The 26,033-nt window shown below is 40.9% G+C and overlaps 1 protein-coding gene across 3 annotated transcripts in view; it reads left to right on the top strand.

The window, feature by feature from the left end:
- Positions 1–25,530, top strand: part of prkcab (protein kinase C, alpha, b) — an 83,870-nt gene extending 58,340 nt beyond the window's left edge. The window contains exons 6-18 of one of the 3 annotated variants that reach the window (XM_041062096.1): positions 9,242–9,398; positions 9,579–9,713; positions 11,048–11,141; positions 13,071–13,100; positions 15,371–15,511; positions 15,661–15,834; positions 17,323–17,414; positions 17,819–17,881; positions 18,842–18,980; positions 20,253–20,333; positions 22,165–22,272; positions 23,528–23,668; positions 25,366–25,530. In XM_041062096.1, coding sequence (XP_040918030.1) covers positions 9,242–9,398; positions 9,579–9,713; positions 11,048–11,141; positions 13,071–13,100; positions 15,371–15,511; positions 15,661–15,834; positions 17,323–17,414; positions 17,819–17,881; positions 18,842–18,980; positions 20,253–20,333; positions 22,165–22,272; positions 23,528–23,668; positions 25,366–25,530 — 1,520 coding nt within the window. Of the gene's footprint in view, positions 1–9,241; positions 9,399–9,578; positions 9,714–11,047; positions 11,161–13,070; positions 13,101–15,370; positions 15,512–15,660; positions 15,835–17,322; positions 17,415–17,818; positions 17,882–18,841; positions 18,981–20,252; positions 20,334–22,164; positions 22,273–23,527; positions 23,669–25,365 lie in introns of all 3 variants that reach the window. The other 2 variants (XM_041062097.1, XM_041062095.1) reach the window with 2 other exon arrangements.
- The last annotated feature ends 503 nt before the right edge of the window (positions 25,531–26,033 follow it).

The following is a 26,033-nucleotide window of genomic DNA, read 5'->3' as shown; positions in this document are numbered from 1 at the left end:
TCTCTGCGGCTGCATGTTGTACTTCAGGCTGCTCGGCTTCAGAGTGTCGTGAGCGAGCGGCTCCCTGTTGTGACTTGAGTGGTTAATTTTCAGACCACTGAAAGAAATCTCTGGGTTTATTCATATGTATAATTTTGAGCTACTATGAGTGGCATAGCCTTTCGTTAGTGAACTATTCAGGGAAAAAAAATGTGTTTTTATTCTGCCTGTAGTCAGACACCACTTTTACTCAGTAACAATGAAAGGATGGGGTTTTTTTATGGGGGTTTATTTCTGTGTCAGTACAGGGTTTAACTCTCTTGTCAGTGCTTTAATGTTGGTTGACTGTAATCAACTGTGATCATTAGTTGGGATTCTTTCACTCCACACTGTTAGCAGATATAAGTGAAAGGAGAAAATCTAGCTAGATAGGTTTTTGGTTCTTTGGTTTTTAGGAAATTCAAGATTAAAATGATCAATCAGTTGATTTCTGAGATAACTGGCCTCTGTCCTTTTACCTGAAACAATGGGAAATCAAACCTTCTTTGCGAAAAAACAACAGACAGTTTCAAAAACCATATTGTATCCAAATGTGTCAGCGTAAAAATGAAGCCATAACTGCCTTCATAACCTGTGTCGCATGTGTGTGTATTTTCAACACCTTCAAATTATCCTGTCAGTCAAGAGCAGCACCTGGAGTGGAGAACTCTCTGGTGTTAAAACCCCTCTGGCAGTGAGAGAAATGACTGCTGGGTCACTTCCACAACCTCTCTCTCTCTCTCTGTCACACACGCACGCACACACTCACACTCACACACACACACACATACGCAGGACATTGGCGAGACAGTGCTGGTCAGGGAATACGATTGCTGAGGCCAATAAAATGCTTCCAACTCAGTGGGGATTAACCATGAATAACCTGCAGCTACAGCAGGAGTGGCAGATGTGATTGACTTGGAAATATATTGCTCTCATAAAAAAAGAAAAAAAGAAAAGTGTACTAGTTTGTTTATCATCTTGATGGAAAGATGTAGGGAGTGAGAGAGAGAGCGCGAGAGAGAGCGAGAGCTGTGCACAGTAGACCCAAATCATTTGTTTGCTCTTCTTGCATTGCTTTTCAGTTTATTATGTTTGGGTCTTTTTATTTGCACTGCCACTCACAACATCCAGCTCTTTTGTCTGTTGTCTGTTGTCTGTTGACCGAACTACTGAGGCACAAGGACAGTTATATGTTCTGCTTAATGTCCTTATTTTTTGAGTCTGTCTATGAATTTGACGGCGGTGAGTGATGGTGATGAGCAGCATCATGAGGTGATGATGACAGTGGCGACAGCGGCGGCCTCGTCGACATGGTTACCTCTGTTGGACAGAGCTGAACCTGAATTGGCTTGTATTCACAGAGAGTTGATGTGCTTTCTCTCTCTCTCTCTCTCTCTCTCTCTCTCTCTCTCTCTCTCTCTCTCTCTCTCTCTCTCTCTCTCTCTCTCTCTCTCCCCCTCGTGTTGTCCTCGAAATGATGCGTACACACGCACCAAAACACCCACCAGTGTTCCAGTGTTTATGAAAGTGTTGCTGCTGCTTCACACTGTGTCAGCTTCAAGGAACGTATGACAGTATGCTCTGCAGCACCTGCCACTGGCATATGTGACGCCTGATATTTAAGAAAAAACACAAACTCTGTACTTCTGTGTCGTCGTGCTGTGTATCAGAGCTGCAACAAGTGATGATTTACTATCCTATAGACTGATGATTTCAGTGTGATTTCCCAGAGCCCAAGGTGGCGTCTTTAAATTGCTCCAATTCATGCAATTTAAAATGATATAAAATAGAGAATAGCAGCAAATGCTCACATTCGAGAAACTGGATTCAACTTTTTTTTTTTCTTGATAAACAACTTAAATGACAAATCTGTTTTCAGAGTTGTTGGCAATTGTGGATCATCTGATCTTCATAAAAATGGCTGCACAGTGCTGGCCTGGGGTGTCATTGTCTTGCCCAAGGACACTTCACAGTGTAGACAGGAGGTGTGGGGGATCGAACCGCCAACTCCACAGCTACCTACTCACTATTTTCTTTATTTTTTTGCTCTATAAACAAATAATCTCATTGATTCTGGTTTGCATATTATTGCTGCTCAAAAACTCAAGGATGTCTAAGTCTCTGGTGGAGATCCTCCACCTTGTATGATTCTTCTGTGCTGAAAGTGCTGCCAGAGTTTTTACTATGCATGCTGAAAGTAGCAGATGCCAGAGTGATGGCCAGTGTGTCAATTGTATTACATTGTTAAGGCAAACGCGTTTGGAAACAGTTGCTTATTTACATCTCCAGCAGACACAAAGCAACTCTAGCATTCATTAGTTCATTAAATTCCAAGGATAAAGGTAAAATTAAAAGAACAGAAAAGGAAAAGAATGAAATTGATGGAACCGTTGAGACAAAGGTCAGCTGTGATTGACAGAGAAAAGAAGATAGAGATCAATACTGAGAACAATACAGGAGGGAGAGAGGGCAGAGGAAATGTATGTTCTGCTGTGCTTTGTTTTGGTCTTTCTATTTTTTTCCCTTCTCCTCTCTAATGGCAGCAGTCTGAACAGTGAAGCTTCAGCTTGTTCTCCGGCTCCCCTCTGGCTCCCACAGACAAGTGGCGGGCCTTTGTGGTTCACCGCACCGATGTGAACTTGATTAAATCTTTCCAGCCAAGAAAACAGACACATCTCCCAGGCTCTCTCTCTCTCTCTCTCTCTCTCTCTCTCTCCCTCTCTCTCTCTCTCTCTCTGCTCTCCATTCCCTCTTCCAATATTGACATTTCCTGTTATCTTCTCCTACCTGTTCCTTCGAGATGTCAGCGTGTCTTCCTCCCTCTGGTCATCCATTTTCTGTCTATACCTGCTGAGTTCTTGTCCATTCACTCCTGTTATTTCCTTTTTTCTTTCTTCCTCAATAAGACATCAACATCTGCCCTCTTTTGTTTCATCCTCTCTTTCTCAACCAGCTGCAATCATTGCTTAGTTGACTGACTTGTCCTTTTCCCTTCTGGCTCTAATGTGTCATTCCTTTCCTCTGCAGCCTCGGCCTCTTTTTCTTTTCCTCTACCTTGTCTGGATAGTATATCTTTCTCTTTCTTTTCCTCCCTTTTAGCCTGTGCTTGCTTTCTTTTTTCCCACTGATTACCTCCTTCATCCTTCTCTCATTCCTCTCTCTGATCACCGTCTCTTCTAGCAAAAGTGACATACATAACCCATGGGCATGAGCAGACGTTTATTGTGGGGTTTTAAGGAAAGGCAAACATGCAAATGTCCCTCCATGACCTTTCTACACACACGCACACACACACAGGACACACGAGGATAAGGCCAAAGTGAGCACACAGCGGTGAGATTTCCTACTGCTGACATGCTCGCCTCAGGTTTAAAGCACGGTTGAACAAGAATGCTTTTTTTCCCTCCACTGACGCAACTCATAGCACCGTCAAGCCTGTGGTGCAAACAATAATATCCAATATCAGGCTTTTTATACTAAGAGCCTTTTCACCAGTATGAGGAATACAGTTACTATAAAGTATCTATGTGCATCTACATCTAATTGGACCATGTGTTTTGTCTGTGGGTGTGTCTGAAAGAAAATGAGAATCACAAATAGTGATTAAGTCTTGTTTTATCACATACATCAGTAATACTTTATTTAAGCTTCCTTTATCATTTATATTCAGTATATTTGTTTTTAACACAATAATACTATAGTGTTCATTAATATATTTGTCAACACCTATAACACTTCCTCTGAAGTATAAACATTTATTGAATGATACTATGTGATATAATGCAGTGACAATTTTATATAACTACGAAATCTCTATTATTTATATTTATTGTATTATTAATTATTTATATATCAAATAGTTTTTCACTCTCCATGACAAAGAGCATGATTTGATGCTGAAAGCTCTAGAAAACTTAAAACTTAATTTTTCTAAAGCAAACTATCATTTCATCAAAATATAATTTCTAACAGTTTTAAAGTCACCTGCACATGATTTGTGCAAGTGTGTTAAAAGCTAATAAATGTTTTATGACACACTATAAAGATTTGTTCACCTGTGCAAACAAGATTTGTTAATCTGTGTATTATCTGTGTATTTTCAAAGAGTGAGTTTCACTTTTAACTTTGGAAAAGAAAAGGCTTTTAGGATGAGGGCTAACCAATGTGTGTGGTGAACAAAATGCTATCTCAGGTAACGTTAGCTGGAGCTGCTGGAGTGTAAACATAACCTGTAACCCCACAAAATAATGCAGCATAAAATATCCCCAGTTTTGAAAGTAATGCAGAGTTACTACTGTAGGTGGTAAGCTAGTTAGCAGCCAAACACACTGTTTAACCTGTTTCTTTCACCTTTGCTGTGGTGTTAATGGTTTTGAAGAGGGTGGGAAAAAATCAGGAAAGCACCATCCACATTACTACAGCCCCATGCTCACCGTTCAGTGAGTACAAAGCTGGACAGGCCACGCATATTCAGAGGAAGGGATTTAGTAAAAATGATACCAGTACAAGAAGAAATTCATTGGTTTGATAAGCTGTAATTTCGGTATATTTTTCTGCTTTTGGCTGTCAGTGTAGCTGATCTTATTATGCTTCAAACCTTTAAAGAATTTACTTAAACCCTTTCTCACAGTAAATCAGTAAATGCTCAATGAATTTGTTTTAGGGAAGTGGAGAGTGGGTGGATTTTTACAGAAACCCAAAGCACTACTCATGTCTCACTGAAGAGTATCATTTCTTTCTGAAGCCCGGCCTCTGTTGAATTTCCTAATTACACTTCCTTTGAACGACCACAACCAGAAATAGAACTCTTAGGTTCATTTTAGTTCTCGTGCTCCCTCCACTGTGTGTGTGTGACGTCTGGATTCAGATCCCTGACACCGCGCAGCAGGAATCCATCCAGCTCCCGTTTGGCCATGCAGCTTTCCCCCCAGATTATCAGGCATTCATTGGTTGCACATGGCATTGTTATGCAACAACACATTTGAATTTCAAAGCCTTTTCGGGAGATTACACTGTCGGCCCACCGCTGCCACGCACACACCCTCTCCGGGATCCAAATGATATGTCATTTTTAGCTGTGGCATATTTTTATTAAGCCGGCGTTCAGTTCAGATACAGGAGATGAGGCGTGGATATTTTTGTGTGTGTTTCATGTCCTTTGACTGTTTCATGGTATATTTAAGAATATCACTGGAAATGGTTAACAGAATATTTGTTGCAGTCTTTGGCAGCTTAAAGTGTGCAGACTTGAGCTTAAGTTCAGACTTGCTGCTGGAGAGAAGCTATGTGTTCAGTTTTTCCTGGTAACATTAAGTGCACTTTAGAGAAATTACCTGAGATGTAAGACAATAAATAATTGTTTTGGAGAAGAAAGGACTTGAACTTTGTCTTTCATTATCTCTAAACTACAAAAGATCCAGGCTCTAAAAGTGTCATTGCACTTTATAGTTGTGTTTTTTTTTTAATAATTGTGGAAAAGCAGAACATCTCACTTCCATGTGCAGGGTGCTTAGCAGAGCGCAGGGTGGATGCATGGTTTGTATTCTAGCATCTTCTGTGATGCATGTGTGCATAATATAAACAACAGCCTTGTTTCAGTGTTAGTGAATCAGTGAAATCTCTGGTTCAGTAAACAGAAACATAATGAGTGTCTGCGTTTTCTGTCTGTATTGTCAGTTTTAAAGTGATTAAGGCAAAACACACATGAGCAGGAAAACGCACACACGCACACGCACGCACGCGCACGCACGCACACACACACACACAGTCTAATTTTATTGGTAACTACCTCATAAGGAGTGAAGAGAGGGGAGGATACAGAAGGCAAGCAGCTCTTGTATCTAAGCAACAACAGACAGCAGAGATGGTCCTTGATCACTGATGATGATGATGATGATCTTTCATTGTATGTCTGTATGTGTGTATACACACATGTGTGTGTGTGCGTGCGTGAGAGAGAGAGAGAGAACACATATAGTGCACATATAAACTGACTATGTCTGTAACTTGCATACACACTTCAGTGACATACATTATCTGTTCACTGTCGTCTGTTCTATACATGTTTCTTTAGATGCCTCTGTGTGTGTGTGTTGCCTCATTAGTGTGTTTTCAGGCTTGTTGAAGTTGCTTTGGCGTTGTTTGGCGCCAGCGTTGCCATGGAAGCGACTGATGCCTATAATGCTGCCACAGCCAGCAGAGGGGAGGATTTAGATGAGAACGTGGGATGCTGAGATTTTCCCTCTGCTGCTTGTACTTCATTGTGTGTGTGTGTGTGTGTGTGTGTGTGACTTTGTGTAACATTATCAGTGCATGTGTGTGTGTGTGGGCTTGTGGGCGAGCGTGAGACAGAAAGAGAGAGACAAAAAGACAGGAGGAGGGATAAGCTGAGAATTTGTTTTGGATACTGAGTGAACTATGAGGCTGAAGCAACACATTCATGAACAAGGTAAAAGCTTCTGACACTGAATTTCTTCTCCCCACATATGCAAATCTGAATGAGAGACCTACACTGCCCTCTACTGCATGAAACTGGAAGGGCATGAAAAGAAAATGTGACGTTTACGTAAAAAGTTATAATATAGCTGTGAGCAATTTGTTGTATTGTCCTTTGTGATTTTAATGTCATGTTATGACTGTAAAAACCCTGTTATATTCTTTTCCTGCTCACAGATTGTTGACTGCCCTTTAGTTTGTTTTTTATTAGCACTATTATTAAAATAACTTGAATAAAATTTAATTATTTTTCCCTTCGATGATCAAAATAGTTGCTGTTTAATTTTTTCTTAAACTACAAAACTCTCAATCCCTTAATCCCCTTAGGCATGTTGCCTTACAAACCTTATTGTCACACCTAGTGATGAAAAACAGCTAAATGTAAAAATAAATCTGGTTAAATTTCACAAAGAAAGAGCTGCGGTGACTCCACATGACATTTCTCTGAAGTTTCTGCATGCTTTGTATTCAGCCCTGGAATATCTTGTGCTTCAGAGCTAAAATACATTACCGCTGTTTTAATGAAGAATCTCAGCAAATGTGTCCTTGTGTGAAAGTTCACACTGACTCTTTGAAACATTCAGCTCTGCAGCCTATTTCTCCTGCAGTGTCTGATTACATTTAAATATACAGAGTGGGGAGGCTGGAGCTGATAAACACAGTTTTAGAGGATCAGTGTGATCCTGTTTCTTCTCTCCATCTGTTATAGTTTTGTTGTTTGCTAGTGTCTTCACAGTCTTTGTTTTGTCTTTGACAGCTACAAACACTGGAGAGATCCTTCATGTCTCTCCTCAGTTATTACGCATTGTTTAATTCATGCTGTATGTGACTGTCCTATAGCTGCCATTTGTTAGTGTGTTCACACAATGCTGCTAAGTGGGGCAGTGGCGGAGTCGGCCCATTGGCCACTTACAGTAGATGTTGTCGCCATGGTGAAGGTGGCATGCTCACGCCACCCTGTCCCCCTACTCTTGTTGCTATGTTACAGGTTTTTTTTTTCCTTATCCATTTGTCAGTTATGACACAAGGAAATGTCACTCCTCCCTCACATTATCTGCTCACCTATTGCCTAACCATGAGAGAGCACACTCTGAGAGACCTATTCACTCCCGTCCCTGGTTATCACCTGTCTTATTTACTTGATTTAAAACAGAGCGTGTGAAACACACTTTTAGTCGAGTTATTCTTTTCAGTTTTTCTTGTTTTTGTCGATTTTACGTGTGCGTGCGCCCCAACACCCACCAGTGTTATAATCCTGTTGGTGTTGTTTCACACTGTCAACTTCAAGTGAATTTTGACAGTATGTTTTGCTTCGCAGCACCTGCTATCAGCGTATGTGGTGCCCGACTTGTTGAGCCATGAGCTGAGTAACTGGGGACTGATTATATATCTTTCTATCTATCTATCTACCTACCTATCTATCTTTTTTTTGTATCTTCTCTGTCACTGTATGTTTCTCTTTCCCCCTTTTTGCATTAAAGGACCATACAGGTGATCGTTCATGCTTGATGGCAAATCGCCATATAAATGTCATTCACTGCTGACTAGAGTCATGTGTTATTTGATATTTTGAGATACTGACACAACACCTGAGTTTAGGCTCAACGCCAAAACTGTACTTTTGAGAAACATAAAGAAAAACACATTTTTCTACACTGCCTTTTCTTCTATCAAGAAAACAGGTAACCAGACTAATCCTAACCTTAACCCCTAACCCTAACCCTCATGTGTTAAATTATGTCTAAACATTATGTCTAAAGCTGAATTTTACCTAAATAAAATTGGTATAATTATGATTGAAATCTATAGATATCTGTAAACAAGACAACAAACCTGACCAAGCCTCACTGCTGATGATCTGAAGTATGACTTAGACTTGTTGTTCCCACTATACTTCTCAGGCATCCTTTGTTTTCATTTTTCAGTAGTATGGATAAAAGATCTTACTGCAGAAAAACTTGTGTAAGATTAGTAATTAGCAAGTAGCGTAAAATTAAGTCCACATGTGTAGTACAGAGAGTTAATTTTGGTGGGCCTGCAGCTCAGATCATTTTTGTTTGGCCTTGGAGTGACTTGCAATGACTCACCACTCTTCCATCTCTGTCCATCTTAACCCCTGAGTCAATGTGGAGTCACGGAGTCTCTGAATCTGGCTGAGGACTCAAACACACACACACACACACACACACGCATGCACGTCTTCACTGAAAAAAGTGTTTTGTTGAATTTACTCAATTTTAATATTATATTGAAAGTGGCTGCACGCAATACACTCATCTAAATCTAGACATATTTTTTAACCACAACATATGAATTACATAATGAATTTAAGTAAATTAAACATGGGTTTAGTTAGAATTGCAAAGGAAATCAGTAACAAATATTCAGAATTTTTGTGCTGCAGCTTATATAATTTATTTGAAATTACTCAAATATTAAGTACAGTCAACTTAAAAAATATGTCTAGATTTAGATGACTGTATTGCATGCAACCACTTTCAACATTAAAATTGAGTAAATTCAACAAAACACTTTTTTCAGTGTATGATTCATTTGAAGTTAGTCACATTTAAGTTAAGCTAAGTTAGCGAACATTAACGTATCAGAGCACACAGCCGATAGCCATCATTCCTATTTCACTCAAACCACGTGTGGAAGGAACTAGGGGTCAAGATCGTTTTTTTTCAGTGTTCTTCTGTGTCTGTGTCTTCTTCTATTCTTCTAGTGGGTGAAGCCAGGAACCTGATTCCTATGGATCCGAATGGTTTATCAGACCCGTATGTTAAACTCAAGCTCATCCCAGACCCAAAGAACGAGACCAAACAGAAGACCAGGACCATCCGTTCCTCTCTTAACCCCTGTTGGAACGAGTCCTTCACCTTGTGAGTCAAGTCTGTGTGTCTGTGTGTGTGTCTGCTGTTGTGCCTATGTGTATATTCAATTCAAATAACAGAAATAATTTGTATTTATAGTTAACAAATTTAAAAGAAGAAGGAATTTTCTTCTTGTAGTCTCTTCCACACACGTTGTCAATTTTTCCCGCTCTATGTGTGTGTGCTCAGTAAACTGAAAGCATCAGATAAGGACCGCCGTCTGTCCATTGAGGTGTGGGACTGGGACCGGACCACCAGGAATGACTTCATGGGCTCAATGTCGTTTGGAGTGTCCGAGCTTATCAAAGCTCCCACGTGTGGATGGTCAGTTGTTCCTCTGTGTCCCATTCGTTTCCATTCATCTCGACAGTTCAGAAAGTGGACGTTTAAAAGTTTCAGATCCTGCTGAACGTGAGCTGGTGTGACAAAGCTGACACATCCACACGTCCAGACTCAGTTTGTGGAAAAAAAAAAAACTTTCCTTTAATATTCTGGTAGCATGTAAAGTGAGTTGATCTCAGCCCTGCTATTAATGGTTATATAACCTTTATTTAATCAGGTCAAGTCTCATTGAGATTGAGATTGGCCCTTTTTTTTTAAAGGAAACCTGAGTACAGGAATACAGAAATAATACAGGATGCAGAGGAACTATAATATACAGCAGAATGTAGTAAAAGCAGAAAAGAACAATAATACAAAACAGAAATAAAATAATAATAAAAAATGTACTGTGGATTGCATTGTTGTAAATTGTTCCACCGTTGTTCTGAGTTTAGATCTGACCTAGGGAACATGCAGTGTAAGCAGTTCTGATCATATCATAACTACAGCTCTTTAAAGGTCAGATTCTTTCAACAACAGGAATTACAGTGAATAAATCAAAGTTTTTAAGGGCAAAGAAATTCCACTGCTTTGTTTTGAATACAGGGAGAGAGCCTGTTTCCTTGCAGGTCATTTCTCAAACTTGTCCGCCAACTTGTTAACTTGATACTTACACTGACCCCAGCGACTGTGACCAACTTCACTTCAAAACAGCAGCGTGTCACGCCTGAAACAGTCTCAAAGACTGGTGGCTGAAGCCAGCTCCATTCACTCTGACAAACTGCACCTGCTGGCGTCATTTCCTCACCTCTCTGTCTTTGTCTTCCTGCTTTGTCTCACCCTGACAAACACACACTCATAGAGATGTTACAGTCACTCGTCCATGTTAGCATACCTGCCGCAACCTAGCCTAAACTGAGCCTGATCGACTGCTGCTGCAATTACAGTCAGAAGCTCCAGGAAATACCTGTGCGTAAGAACGCCTGGCACAGGCGGCTTGGAAAAACCACTACAGTTTGTCTATGCGTGTTGATCTGCGTATTGTAACTGTATATCCCAGGTCATTAGACAAGTGGCCAGAGGATGTGTACATTAGAGAGGAAGTGGAGTCAAGCTGGCACTGCTGACAGAGAGCAGACACTCAGAGATGGGGAATCAGCGGCTACTTATGATTGAAGTGGTGCAGAATTACAAAGATTTATAGCTGTGTGGGTGGACAGAGGAAGAAATGCATGGCTAATGGATTAATAGTAAACTGGAAAAGCATCGATTTACATCCCTATGAGGAAAGGAAATAACAATCAGCTCACTTTTCTCTATCATTTTGTGTCCCTCAGGTACAAGTTGCTGAACCAGGAGGAGGGAGAGTACTACAATGTTCCCATCCCCGAGGTGGATGACGTCAACCTGGAGCTCCGACAGAAGTTTGAGGTGAGCAGCAGTGAGAGGGGTTGAGTCAGATTGTGAATTGGTAACGTTCAATAAGAGCGTAAGTAGATTTCCTTTTTCACACAAAATGTGTTCCTCTTGCCAGTCACCATGGTAACCCTGTCCTGTTCCCGCTTGTGCTTTTCACCCTGTGTGCCGGAGAGGGAGATCACTTTCTCCTGGCATTAAAGTGAATACTCTTGATTTTTAAGGAAAATCTCATATATGGTACAGTACGAGCTCACAGTTCCATAAAAAGTGGTAAAAAGTACAACACAGACCGCACCAGTAATACAGGCAGAGAAAACAACAAGTCCCAGAGAGCCATATGAAAGAAGTGCGAGTACAGTTTCACATAATTATTCATAATACTCTTAAAACTCACCTCTAATTTATTTATTTATTTCTAATTTCAGACATGAGCGCTTATTTGAAGGTCTTAAAAAAGGTTATTGCTTAAATAATTGATCAGAATTGTCACTTTCACTGTAGAGTCACTTCTAGGTTCGACCTGCAAATAGATGAAAATGGCCTAACATTAAATCTTGTGCATTGCTTCATGTTTAGAGTTGGACATGACTTAGGAAACACGTTTCAGTAGTCATACAGACAGAGGAATAATGTCGGTGACTGTCTAAATGAAGACCAGCAGGGGTTTTCATGGATGTCAAAAGAGCAGCTTTAAGGCTCTTACTGTAATTCCTTGGCCTCGTTGGACTCCAGTGTAAGCTGTTTCCAGTAGAGCACATGTGTCTGCAGCTGCTACATTGACAAGGTAAGCTAAAGGCACGTGGCAGAGTTTGATCTTTTACTTATTATTAACACATACTGTTTTTTGAAAAAGTCTACAGTGAGCCACAGTGTTACACTGGGTGACCTGTGTCTTGAACAGGACCAACGCACGTTTGTTTTTGTCTTTACATGCAATATGTTACCCATAGGTGCATTACTCAAAACAACATGATATATATCTGACTTTGTTATCTAATTCAGACCACTTTTTATAAAACCGTACACACATCAGGAATACTTATGTGCTACAGTTAACTGGACCTTAACCTCCATATTATTTCTGATTTCTTCCCTTTATTGGTTTTTTGTTTGTTTGTTTTTTTGCTACGATGAAGCAAACATGAGGTTTATTGTGATGGAATCACTGCTTTGCAAGTTGTTTATTTGTTTACATGATTTCTTGTAAATCAGCATGCAAAAACTCTGCAATGGTCCTTTAATCAATTCTAAGGAAACATTTATGGCAACTAACGCTCACTCTCTAGTGGCCAGTCTGTTAACTGCAGGTTTCTGTCCAGGTTTCTGCAGGTTTCTATTACAACACAAATTTACTGCAACACATTCCAGAGTCCACACCTAAAATAAAACTCATAAGCTCTTCACTCCCATAGTAATAACAGTCAGGTAGAGGGTGGCTGCTATATTAACCAGCGCAATGTAAACAAGTGGAAAAACGTGGGATCTCAGTAAAGAAAAAGGAGCGGGTCCAGTTTTATTAAAGTGCAGCTCCATGTGTGCATACAGGCGTTTTAATACTGAGAGTAAATGTCATCTACTTACAGCAGTTCTCAAGACACTGAGGCTTGTTTTTAATTTTCCGCCTCTCGTCATACTGTACAACACTGACCTTGGCTTTCCTCCGAGGCTGCCGTCTTCACACAACTGTGCAGTTGCCGTGGAAACTGGTGCGAGCTGCAGATATGCCGCCAGATGTGACAGAAAGGGATTTATTCTGTGTTCTAGTCGTGATCCATTTGTTCTTGTTTGTCTACAGGTGATCGAAACAGATCTAAACAATGGCTCACCATTTCTCCACGTGTTGTATTTTCTTTTCTTTTTTTCCTTTTACAGCAAGACACTCATCCAAACATCAACTAACCTTTTGACCACTCTAATAATTGAGTTTCTTCTTTCTTCTAGGCCTGCCAGTTAAATATCCACTATCTCAAGGTAGCTCTTCTGCCTGCTCCATCTCTATTTCTTTCACTCCCTGCTTGTATCACACTCACTTTACCCACTGTATAAGGATTGTTTGTGGATCTCTGCCAGAGCTTCCACAAATTAATCAGATTTACTAACAAAAGGCTCCGCTCAACAGCATATAACTGAACCAGCTCAATACTTTCTCCTGTTGTCCGTCTCGGTCTTTCACATCTTAATCACACACATACAGTAAAATTATGTCTAAACATACAATTCTGCTGCAATGGTCACATCTAGAAATATATGACATTTGCAGCCATTCACTATTAATATAAATATAAAATTCAAACAGTGCTACATATATAAACTTCAAGATATGTACTCCCTATCTTACACACAAACACCAAAACAGCATTATTGTTAGTAAATTTGTGGACCATTCAGACATCTGGTGGTGCCACTGGACAAGAGAGCTTCCCTCCTGCTCTCCCATTGGCTGCCAGTGTGGTCCACAACCCGCCCTCTACTAGTCTGTTCTGGACTATAGAAGGCTGTTAGGACATGAAGCATGGACTCACTTGTTCACGGTAACTGTATGAATGAATTAATGCACACACAGGTTCTCGGTGTGCATGCCATATCTCTCCACACGGTGGCAGTGTTATATTTATTTTAAGACTGATGTGTGTCTGCACTGAATGTGTTTGAACACAACTCTTGGGTGGCCTTTTTGACAGAAATATTTCAGCTTTTGTTTGTGTTGAAGCAGGTTGAAGTGGTTTTGTGAACTGTTTGTATAACGTGAAGTTGGTCCATGTTTAAAAAGGACCACTGGATGTCTCTGAAGTGTTAAGGGTGATGATAGAGCAACTATTGCAAGCTACAGTACGCAAAGTGAACACAGGATCAACACATAATTGAAATGTTTCCTGCTGACTTTTCTGCATGATAAAAGCAACAACAGTGAAGTAATGACATATGATGTCTAGACATATAAAGATGAAAAGGTGAAAATATCCAGGATTTATCATGAAAAATAAGCAAAAAGCCAGAAAAAAGTAAGACTTTCTTTTTTCCTTTTCATATTTTTGGGGCCTCTCAGATTTATTGCTGGGATCCTTTGCTGGATCTTGAACCACGAGTTTGGAACCACAAGTTCGAATTTGTCACCTTGTTGTGACACTCAGTTCACGCCACATCTGTGTGTCTGGAACCTGCTGATTTTTTTTCCAGCTGCCTCCTCTTGAACTCAATTAACTGACACACCTAGTTAGTACTAATGTTAATCTGCGGTTAATCAACCCTACCATGTGAACATGTCGAGTCACTTCACCTGAGTCAAATGAATGTGTGACAGTCATTATGTTTATTGCCAGTCAAGAGCAGAGAAATGGTTGGCCTGGCAACAACCTCTCTGTGCCCCACCGGCCGCCTGTTTTCTCCGCTCTATCTGACAGAAACAGACAACTGCTGGAGCCATGATGGGAGCTGGCAGGGTCCTAATTGCCCTTTTTGTTCAAAGACACTTGGCAGACCAGTCATTATAACAACGGGGAACCTTGCAACACTGGCACTCCCATGTTGACTGCCCACCTCACAATTTCCCCAAAATGCACCAGTAGTGAGATCCTGCTGAATGTCTGAATACAGCAAAGAAAGTGGCATGTCAGTGGAAAAAAAAGATCACTATGTTCCTGCATAGAAATAGAGACTCAACAGAGAAGCCTGTATTGCTGATATGTAGCTAACCAGTTGCCTGTGATGACGGTGAGGGATGATAGTGAGTCCATCGTTACACCTTGAAGCAAATAATAATGTAATAACTGCTAAACAATTACAGAACGTATCATTATGTATTAGAATGTAATGGCCAGCATGCAAACCTCAGTAAAAATATCTTGAATGGGACTGAAAATGTAATAGTAATGTCAATTTATAATATTTAACCAATAATTGCTTCAAAATAGGCTTAATCCAGGAGATAACTTTAATTAACACAGTACCGTTATTTCTGATTAGAAAATACATGTTGCACCTCATCCTTGCATTTTCAACCCATTTAGAGAGATATTTTTATTACATTTTAATATTGTGGTCATTACATTACCAGTTGTTTACGTGTCTCTGACTCCAGAACAGCTGTTACCAGCATGGCGACTGACTAAGCTCAAGCTCAAGCTACGTTTGAAACTTCTCACTATGTGAGAACCCACAGCAGTAAACAAAATATTGAATGTACTCTCTCTTTATTTCAATGCCATTTTACTGTATGTGTGTGTGTGTGTTGTAAACCACAGAAAGCCAAGCTGGGCCACGGCAAGAAAGTGATTACACCTTCAGACCACCGGCGGTTCAGCCTGCCTTCAGGTAACATGGACCGAGTCCGACTCAATGACTTCAACTTCCTGGCCCTGCTGGGCAAAGGCAGCTTTGGCAAGGTGAGAGCCACGAACACAGTAAATATGTAAATACAATGATTGTAACGCTGATATGCCCGATAGTTCTTCCATGCCAGCATTTGTCTGGTGTATTAAAATTCAGAATCTCTTCAGTTGATTTTGACCTTGGTGTCTCTGTACGACTGTAGGTAATGTTGGCAGAGATGAAGTCAACAGAGGAGCTGTACGCCATCAAGATCCTGAAGAAAGATGTTGTGATCCAGGATGATGATGTTGAATGTACGATGGTGGAGAAGAGAGTCTTGGCCCAGAGAGACAAACCACCCTTTCTCACACAGCTCCACTCCTGCTTCCAGACTGTGGTGTGTAAAAAACGATTTCTAAGGCATACTTCCTACATGCTGCCGAAATGCGTGGACGCACACATGCACAAAAAAATGTCTTTTTACTTTATTTAAAGGGTGCCATTGTGTTCCCTCATCACTCTTTCATCAGACATCTATCTATAATCCCTGGCATTTTAAACTGATGTGAGTGTCCTTTTGTGTTTGTCTGTCTATCACTACATCTGTATTTGCCGTTCCTACTTACATTTATTCGCACTTTTTTGCCGGTGCCCCTGCAGGGAAAATTGATACTGAGCTGAGACCACCCTTGAATACGAAGTCTCCAGTATGACGTCAACTCTGTGCGTAGACAGGGTGACTCAAGGAGTCTTCAATAAAAACTACATTTACTGATCAAAGCTTCCTGACTTATAATACAGGTATATAACCTGACCAAGCTGCTATACTGAAAGACTGCATCATGTTTGGCATTTTAATGTTTCTGAAAGTGAACCATGTCTTACTGCAAGATATACGACTATAGACTATTAGACAAGATCGTGTCTGAATATAATGTCCACATTATTAGTGGTGCAGTGCTATGCAATGCCAGTTGCCAGTTGCCAGTTTTCTTCTTCTATTAATTTTTCGCAACAAAAAATTTGACCCCTATTGACCAATATAGCAAAGCTATAGGGGTCAACAGTGTGCTGTGCAAAGCACTGCACACTGCTGACACAGACACACTATTGACACACACACACACTCACACAGACACACATAGATGCACACACTATTGACACAGACGCACACAGACACACACAGACTCACACAGACACACACAAACACACACAGACGCACACAGACACACACAGACTCACACAGACACACACAGACTCACACAAACACACACAGACGCACACAGACACAACCAGACACACACAGATGATGCACACACTATTGACCGCTATGCTCTGCTTTTTTCCTTCTCTCAGTACTTTATTTTTTTTACATTCTTTCTTTTTTATTTAGTATGTTTTGCTGCGTTTGTTATGGGACATGTCAGTCCAAGTCTTCTGTTTGCACCAACAACTCCATGTCAAAATCTTTGTAACATACCTGGCGATAAAGTGTTTCTGATTCTCATTCTGATTTAGTGGTGCTGTGCTATGCACAGCACACTGTTGTTATTGCCAGTTTTCTTCTTCTTCTTCCGTGTTGATTTTCGGTGGCTAACTCGCCCCACACCTTTCAAATTATACATCAAAACATGCGGCTCAATCAGACTCGGTGTGCTTGTATTTTATTCTCCAGAATATTAGTTTTTTCGTCATGGGGCACAGCACACTGCACCACTCTCACGGTTTTCCGCAGGGTAATTGTCTAGTATTTACGTGCTATTTTTTTTCCTGAAGATCATTCGGCATAATGCAGTGCTCTTTTTGAAGTCTACTGTACTTTTCTTTGTGGTGTCATCTATTTAGAGCTGCTCTTTGGACTAACCTTTTTTTTTTTCTTTTGCAGGATCGGCTGTACTTTGTGATGGAGTACATTAATGGAGGAGACCTCATGTATCATATCCAACGTATGGGCAAGTTCAAGGAGCCACAGGCAGTGTAAGGACACTATAGTTCGCACAGAGACATACTGAATGTTTTAAGGATAATGAAGATATGCTGCAGGCAGATTAAATGCCTTATAGCCACGTCAAGTTCATACTATATATTACTTAAGATATTTTTTGTGCATACATTTATGGTATTCCATAAATGATATTTGATCCCCTTATTAGATGACAGTAGTTGAGAGACGACAGGAAATTAAAGGAGAGGAGAGATGGGGAATGACATGCAACAAAGGTCCCCATCCAGATATGAACAGTCCACCAAGTCACAAGATTTATTAATATTTAATATTTAGGGCTCGTGTGAGGGTATTGCTTTTCTTGTAATCAGTAGAATCATTCAGTGACGAATGAATTTCTTTTGTGAAGATGTCTTTCTTTTTTTGAATTTTGCAGGTTTTACGCCGCAGAGATTGCCGTCGGTTTGTTTTTCCTGCACCGAAAGGGAATCATCTACAGGTGAGTGACTCGGGGGGGAAGCCAGGTTTACACTAATGAGGCATCACATTCGTCTCAGATTTTTAGATGAACATGTTTTATTACATGGAATTGCATAAAACTCTATTTCAAGCAATTGCAGAGAAGAATGTATCAGTATAGAGGTTACTTTAAAAGATAGACAAGGTAAGAACAGAGACTTGATGTTTCCTTGAAGTGAAGACTTTGTATTGAAATTCAAAGGACCAGAGTGTGAGTCACTGAAAACTGAGACAGAAGAAATATGAAAAAAAGAAACCCACAGAAAACAGTTTTGAGGCAGCGTAAGAGGTGAAAATTGGAGAAAAACAAGGTAGACAAGGTGAAGGTGAGGATATGCAGAGCCACAGGGGACTTGATAAAGCTAGACATGATAAAGTGGTGTGGACACAGAGATGGATGGGCAGAGAAAAGTGGACAAAAAACAAGAGAATCAGGAGATAATGGAAAGATGTAAAGAATGAGAAAGAAGAGGGGAGGAGAAGTAAGCAGGTTCGGAGAGAGAACATGAGTAAGAGAAAGAGATTAAAAACGAATTTGTAGATTTAACCTTGCTGGTTTGTCTGTGATTAAACTGCAGAGCTTGGATGCTCTTAGAAAGTAGAATTTAAATCCATACTAATCACCCTGATGCAAAAAGCAAAAAGAGAAAGAACAGAATGAAGTGCTTGACCGAGACTAAGGTCACCCTGTTCCTCTTCGGTCCTTACACTACGAACTCAGATCCCACCAGCCTTGTTTTTTGGCAACTGAAGTGGTGACTGAGGGGAAGAAAATGAAGAATTGCGACATGAAACAGGCAGAAGTGTAAGAGCAAAAGGCAGAGAGGAAGCAGGATAAAGGAAAATTGATTCCAAGCCAACAAATTTTGGTTTGTTACCCAGCGAATGACAACAACACAGAAAAAAAGACGTAAATGCTCTCAACCTGTCTCGGCTGCAGGGATCTGAAGCTTGACAACGTGATGCTGGACTCCGAGGGTCACATCAAGATAGCGGACTTTGGCATGTGTAAGGAGAACATGTATGAGGGCATGACCACACGCACCTTCTGCGGCACTCCGGACTACATTGCACCGGAGGTGAGATATCTGTGTTGGGGAAACAACAAGGACAGTTCAATAAAAACCAAAGGATCATTCAGCATTTTTTTTTTGGGACCTTTCTTCTCAACTACAAGCTTTATCTGCTCTAAGTTGCAATTGTTAGCATGCCCTAGCTGGAGTAGTAATGTTATTAAAAAAAAATAAAAAAGAAAAACAACCAACTAGCCAAGTAGCCTAAGTTAGACAACCAAACAGGCTCATATTGGGATGAAATAAGTCTGATTTTAAGTTTTTTCTCATTGTAAGGTAAAGAACATGAGTCAGTGCAGAGAAATGGGATTGTTTCTGTCCACTCCCATTTCCCTGTACTGACTCATGGGGGAGTGTCGGTGTCTCACAGGTGGGAGGTGAGGGAAGCCCTTACTCCTGGTTTCTCATAGGAACCGTTTTCAGGACCTCCCAGGCTTTCCATCCCTCATGGTGTTAATAAGTCACGGCTACTCAACAGGCATTTTTTTTCCAAGACATTAATGACTTTATAATGACTTACAGAGCCATCTCTTTGCCTTTCTGAAACCTCTTACATTTTCCATTTATGGCCTATAATTTTAATCCCAAGAAGTAACCTCTGACAGGATGCAGACATCGTCATATTTTCTGATTGACTATGTTGTAAACACTTGCAGAAGATGTGTGGATGTGGGTGTATTTTTTTTTTTTTCATGAAAGCTGAACCACAGATTGTAACTTTGTGAACTGTATAAATTGCTGCTTGCTCTCCGTTAAAAGCGAGTGCAGCTGTGATTTTAGCCCTCTGCTTGATTATTATGGTGTGTGTGTGTGTGTGTGTGTGTGTGTGTGTGTGTGTCTGTGTGTGTGTGTGTGTGTGTGTGTGTGTGTGTGTGAGTGTGAGTGTGTCTGTGCGTAGACTGTGTGTGGGAGGGAGGTGTAGGATGGCAAATTGGATGGTAGGAGAAAGCGCCTTTGTTATGGCAGCTCAAAATAGCTGACTGTATTTAATGGTGGTTGAATTGGTTAGAGTTTAGATGAGAGAAATGCTACTTTCAGTGCGACTATGATGTCTGTTCTGTTGCACTTTTGGGGCCGTGTGTGACGCTGCAGCATTCATCTTTACCTGCCAGTAATCAAACACTATTGAGGGGATGGAGACAGGTTGGAGCAGCGGAGATAAAGCTTCTTCTTTTATCACTGAAGCTGTTAATAATTACACTTTCCTGCATTCCTGAAAATGGTAGTCTGTGTGTATCTGTGATAATTCCAAGTTTTTTTACTTTTTGTCTCTGTCAGATTATAGCTTATCAGCCCTATGGAAAATCAGTTGACTGGTGGGCTTATGGAGTTCTTCTGTATGAGATGCTGGCAGGACAGGTAATATGTTCACGTTTACTGCACCAGTTCTGGTCTATAATGGTTTTTATATGATCCCCCAGTTAGCGGCATACATTTAGTGGTGTGTATACCTTCAAACTGTGCTGTAACAACAACCATTTCAATGACTGATTTAAGTCATTTATCAAGAAAAAACTCTTTTTTGTGTCACTGTAAATTGAATTTTAGACTGTTGGTCGGATGAAACAAGGAATTTGTAGATGTCATCTTAAGCTCTTCTCTGTTCTCTGATATTTTAGACCAAATGATTAATCGATTAATTGCAAAATAATAATTTCTAGCTGCAGCTATGTTCAATTCAATTTCAATTCAATTCAATTCACTTTTATTTATATAGTGCCTTCCACAATCAAAATTGTCTCAAAGCGCTTTACAGAGACCCAATGCCTGACCCCAGAGCAAGCACTTAAGGCGACAGTGGCAAGGAAAAACTCCCTTTTAACAGGAAGAAACCTTGAGCAGAACCTGGCTCAGATGGGGGACCCTCCTGCCGATGGCCGGGCTGGGTGAAAGGAGGAAAAGGAGGAAGATAGGACAGCTAGGAATGGAGGAGAGGGGGAGAAGGACATGCAGCATAATACAGACAATGGACGATGTTAGAGGGTCAGCATTTACATTACAGTTAGTGAACAGTTAGTGGATAATGTGTGCTCAGCAGATTACAGTTATGATAGGAAACAGAGCACAGAGGCAAAAAGCTGTCATGACTGGTAATTATTTACATTACAGCCTGCAAAGAATATTAATCCAATATTTATCTGTAGCAGAATGGAACATTAAACGTGTTAGAAATGGATCATTGTAAACAATAAACAGCAGCAGGTGGGTGGAGCCAGGACCACAGAACATGCAGCTCTGGAGCCAGAGATACCTGCAGAAAGGTAGAGAGACAGAGAGACCAGAGAGAAACAAACACAGGACTACGGGACAGAGAGGACACAGAGTTAATGACATGGAATAAAGGCTAATAAATTTGAGAGTGGGTCTGAGGAGAGAAAGAAGAAGAAGTGCGCAGTAGATCATGGGATGTCCCCCAGCAGCCTAGGCCTGTAGCAGCATAACTAGGGGATGGTTCAGTTGCCTGAGCCAGCCCTACTAAGGGCTATATCCTTAACTGTAACAGTGTCTATAGAGATAATTGTGACTAACTATAAGTTTAATAAATAACTAGGACTGTAACTACAACTCATTTTAAGCTTTGTCAAACAAAAAGGTTTTAAGCTTAATTTTAAAATTAGAGAGGGTGTCTGCTTCCCGAACCCAAACTGGCAGTTGGTTCCGCAGGAGAGTGGCCTGATAGCTAAAGGCTCGGCCTCCCATTCTACTTTTAGAGATTTTGGGAACCATAAGCAAACCTGCATTCTGGGAACGAAGCAATCTGTTGGGATAATATGGTACTATCAGCTCTTTGAGAAATGAAGGAGCCTGCCCATGGTAATGACAGAGACTAGCCATTTTAGGAAGGAAGTCAGTAATAGAGAGTTTGGCTTTTACTACATTTTCCAGGTTTTGTGCTGATTTAATTTTAAAGGAGAAAAACAACAAAGCATGCTTTGTCCTTGGGACAAAAAAAACTGAATAATGGCACATACAGTAAGAGAAAAGTTGGTTTTGTTAAGATTTCCAGTTTCCAGGCAACAGTTTAGTGAGATATGTTTCCTACTGATGATAGATCACGCACATAAACACGCACAAAATAATAAATACAACAGGATTAGTTGTTCATTTTTCAGCTGTAAGACAATGAATGCAAATGTCATTTGTACAGAAATCGCTCAAAGCTCTGTGACTCTGTGTTTGTCCTCTTCAGCCTCCATTTGATGGAGAAGATGAGGATGAGCTCTTCCAGTCCATCATGGAGCACAATGTGTCCTACCCCAAGTCCATGTCGAAAGAAGCTGTGTCCATCTGCAAGGGAGTGAGTCATGTTTAAAGGACAATACCGTATTTTAAAAAGCAATTTGTACCTCAGCTTTCAGTTAAATTCTGATGTAGATGCAGATACTTCTTCCATAATCCATCAGTCATTTTATATTTTTGTCTAAGTTAAGTTTATGCTGCCTTGTCAGAGAGAGAGAGAGAGAGAGAGAGAGAGAGAGAGAGCAGTGCCTGTTTTGAAAAGCTTTGACATGCAAGAGTTAGGTGTCAGCTACTGAAAAGCATTGCCATCAGATGCCATGCTGTTATTGTTGTTCATCAAAGTAATTAAAGCTGGAAACATGAAGTCTGTGAAAAGGATAACAGGGAATTTGGCAATTAAAAAGGCAGCTGTTTGACAGGTGGCTCTCATACTTTAATACAGAAATGAAACTAATGATTGCCTGAACTGTTGGAAATTAAAGGGGCATGATGATTTAGCATTGCACCTTAATATTGTTTGGGGACTTGTGAGAGAGAGAGGTCAAACACTCAGTGGGTTCTTGCTTGGAGAAAACTTGCTAAACCAGTAATATGATGGTTCAGATTTTTGTTTGTCGTAGGTGTGATAGCATCCATTTTAGCTGTATTGTTAGATTTTTGTGACACTAAAGGTGGCTTTAGTTTTCTGTTTAATCATCTCTCAAGTCATTTTGAAATTAGTTTTTCCCTCAGCACAGTCGGTACAGTCGAGTCACAGATCTCCATGGCTTTCAGAAATGGTCCTTTACTTAGCAACCACCGTCTCTGGTCACACCTGGGCATCACTTTTCTGACATCGTTGCACTGAAGCGGCGTCATGGTTGCCGCCAGAGAAGATTCAATTAAGATTCAGGCCCAGTCCAATCAAGTCTTTAATAACATACTCCACCTCAGAGCTGGTGACAGAAGAGATTATCCTGACCCCTCCTCATTGTTTGCTTCAGATCTCATTTACAAAAAAAAATGATGGTTGAAATTAAAAGTGGCTGCTGAATGGAAAAAAAATTGAGCCAAGAAAAGGCAGCGCAATTTCCTGCAACTATTTTAAAGCTGGTTGAGTGGCCACAGTAGGAGTGTCGGTCTGATTCTGCTTAACTTTGCTGGCGTGATAATAAAATATAACGCATTAAAGAGTGGACCGTTTATATATATGCTTGCTTCAAGGACAGCGTTTTACTCTTTCTCTTTCTCACCACTATTTTTTACCTTTTCTTTCCCTCTAGCACCAAACTGCCCCTGTCACATCTTCTAATCCTTCTTGTGTTTGTCACCAGCTGATGACCAAACACCCGTCAAAGCGTCTGGGCTGTGGCCCAGAGGGGGAGAGGGACATCAGAGAGCAAGCCTTCTTCAGACGCATCGACTGGGAGCGCCTGGCCAACAGAGAGATCCAACCGCCATTTAAACCCAAAGTGGTGAGTGTGTGCACAGTTCTGCGAAGGCAGCAATGTTATTTAACAGCAAGATTATTCAAGAAAAGAGCACCAAGGACCGATAGCCACGTGGTTAGGGCTCATACCACATGGGTCCTAAGTGGCAGGTTCGACTCCTGGGGGAGTCAAAAAAAAGCCTTTCATCCTTCGCTGCTTTTTATTATATGAATGTTTTTTGTAAGAGTCATTGGCAGCAATACATTCATGTTAATGCTAGGAACAAGAAGAAAATAAGAGAGCAGGCTGCAGTAGAGTATTATTCATTCACCACGCTGTTTACGTCATTCAGGTTCATATGTGCAGTTCATGAAATATATAAAACAGGTAAGTATTTCCAAATGCAGAAAGAGATGATAGATGATCACAGAAAATAATGGGCACAACAATATCAGAAAATGACCATAAAACATCCAGAAGTGTGTTTTATTTCTTTCTTTTTTTTTTTTATTCCTGCCTTCTGTCATTCAGAGTGTGTGTAAAAATGGAAAATCACCAGAAAAAATAAGAGCAGTCTCATTCTTGAATGAATCACTGTCGAACAATTCAGATACTTCCTCAGAGAGTCTTTAAGTGCATATACATCAAGGGCTGCACATTGAATGTCTGTGTTCCCATTCATTTTTACCCAGCATAATGGCCTATATGTGCCCAGCGGAGCTTGAGGCTGGATCCCAGCTGTAGCCACCCGCCCCTCTACCACTGACACCTGCCCCTCCCTCCCTCCCGACACCTAAACCTCCTCCTGTCACCACAAACGCTCCTTCTCTGTTTGCAGACCCCCGCATCCTCCATCCTCTCGCTGTCCGCAGCACCCGAAGCAACACAAGCGCTGCCACCGAGGATTAAAAATAGCTCTCTAAGAGCAGAGTTCCCTTTACTTCCACACAAGGGCCACAGTAAATGCAGGGTTACACAGCGGATGTATCTGTCTCCACTCACAGAGAGGGGAAAAAAACATTTGCTAAAAGTGGATCCATCCATTCAGGGGGCTTTGTGTGGTGTCTCACAGTTGTGAGCTCATACACTGCGTCATTAATAGCACCGAAGGGACTTGCAAAACAAAAAGGTTTACGGCTTGGCTTCTGTAATACTACAGAGCAGCTGCAAATGCCTGACTTGCTGATATGTTTCCTGAGAAAATGCGTTGCTAACAACAGGTGCTGATATCCACGGTAAATTACAGATTTGTTTTTGTTGTGTGATAACCATTCTGAAGGAATTTGTCTATTTTGCTTGTAAAAGTGTCATGACTGTGGTAGTGCACAGCAATAACCATATATATACACATACACACACACACACACACACACACACACACACACACACCCAAATATATATATATATATATTCATATTCAGCCGGATGAGACACATGATAGCCCCGAGTGAAGCTGCACGCTGATGCTGATGACCTCCACTGTGGATGCTTACGGTTAGCTTCTAATCTAGTTACAACTTCTGCCCAGCTACACATCAGGCTTTGACATTTTCCTGCACCACCTTCCCCCTGGGACCACGGGGAAGCTTTCTAATAAAAGACTCATGAGGAAAAGCCTTTTAATCATGAACCCACAATCCTGTTACTGTTAACCAAACTTCTTTTTCTGGTCTTTTAAAGTCCAGAGATCAAAATAACGATCGATCCTTTCACACATCTAACAGTCTTTTAATCTCTTTCAGTGCGGCAAAGGGGCAGAAAACTTCGACAAGTTTTTCACGCGTACCCAGCCCGTGCTGACCCCTCCCGACCAGCTGGTCATCGCCAACATCGACCAGAGCGAGTTTGCCGGCTTCTCCTACATCAACCCTCAGTTCATCCATCCATCCCTGCACAGCGTGGTATGAGGAGGGTGCAGAAAGTGAAAAAGCGTGGACTGTCACTGAATACAGAACCCTTCCAAACTCCAACAAACATCCCGCTGTCAACAGACTCATACCATCCTCTAAAGTGTTCTGTCTACTAGTTATCAATATCTGTGTACAGAAACGACTGAGGAGAGGGGAGCTAAGTGTTAAAACGATGTTAAGTACAATCTGAAGTGAGCGAAAAACTACACGGCACTGATACTTCTGCATCATTTCCCCAAACATCTCACGATGCGTTCTTTATTCTGAATCTATATCTGTGTTTCTCAAAAAGCTGCAGCCCTTTTTCTCGTGTATGAACGTGTCTCAGTATCAGTCACTATCCCATTATGTATTAAACATGCAAGATCCTTCTCATCCCACTTATGTTCCCCATCTGACTACGCAACAAGCTGCAATGCACGACAAGAACAGAACATATTTTTCTGCTCTGTCCCGGCTTTATCTACTTCTGAACTGCTAAGTGTGTATATTATATTTAT

This window comes from Toxotes jaculatrix, chromosome 18, assembly GCF_017976425.1.
Source record: "Toxotes jaculatrix isolate fToxJac2 chromosome 18, fToxJac2.pri, whole genome shotgun sequence".
NCBI classification, from domain to species: Eukaryota; Metazoa; Chordata; class Actinopteri; family Toxotidae; genus Toxotes; species Toxotes jaculatrix.
This window is presented reverse-complemented; position numbering and strand designations above follow the sequence as displayed.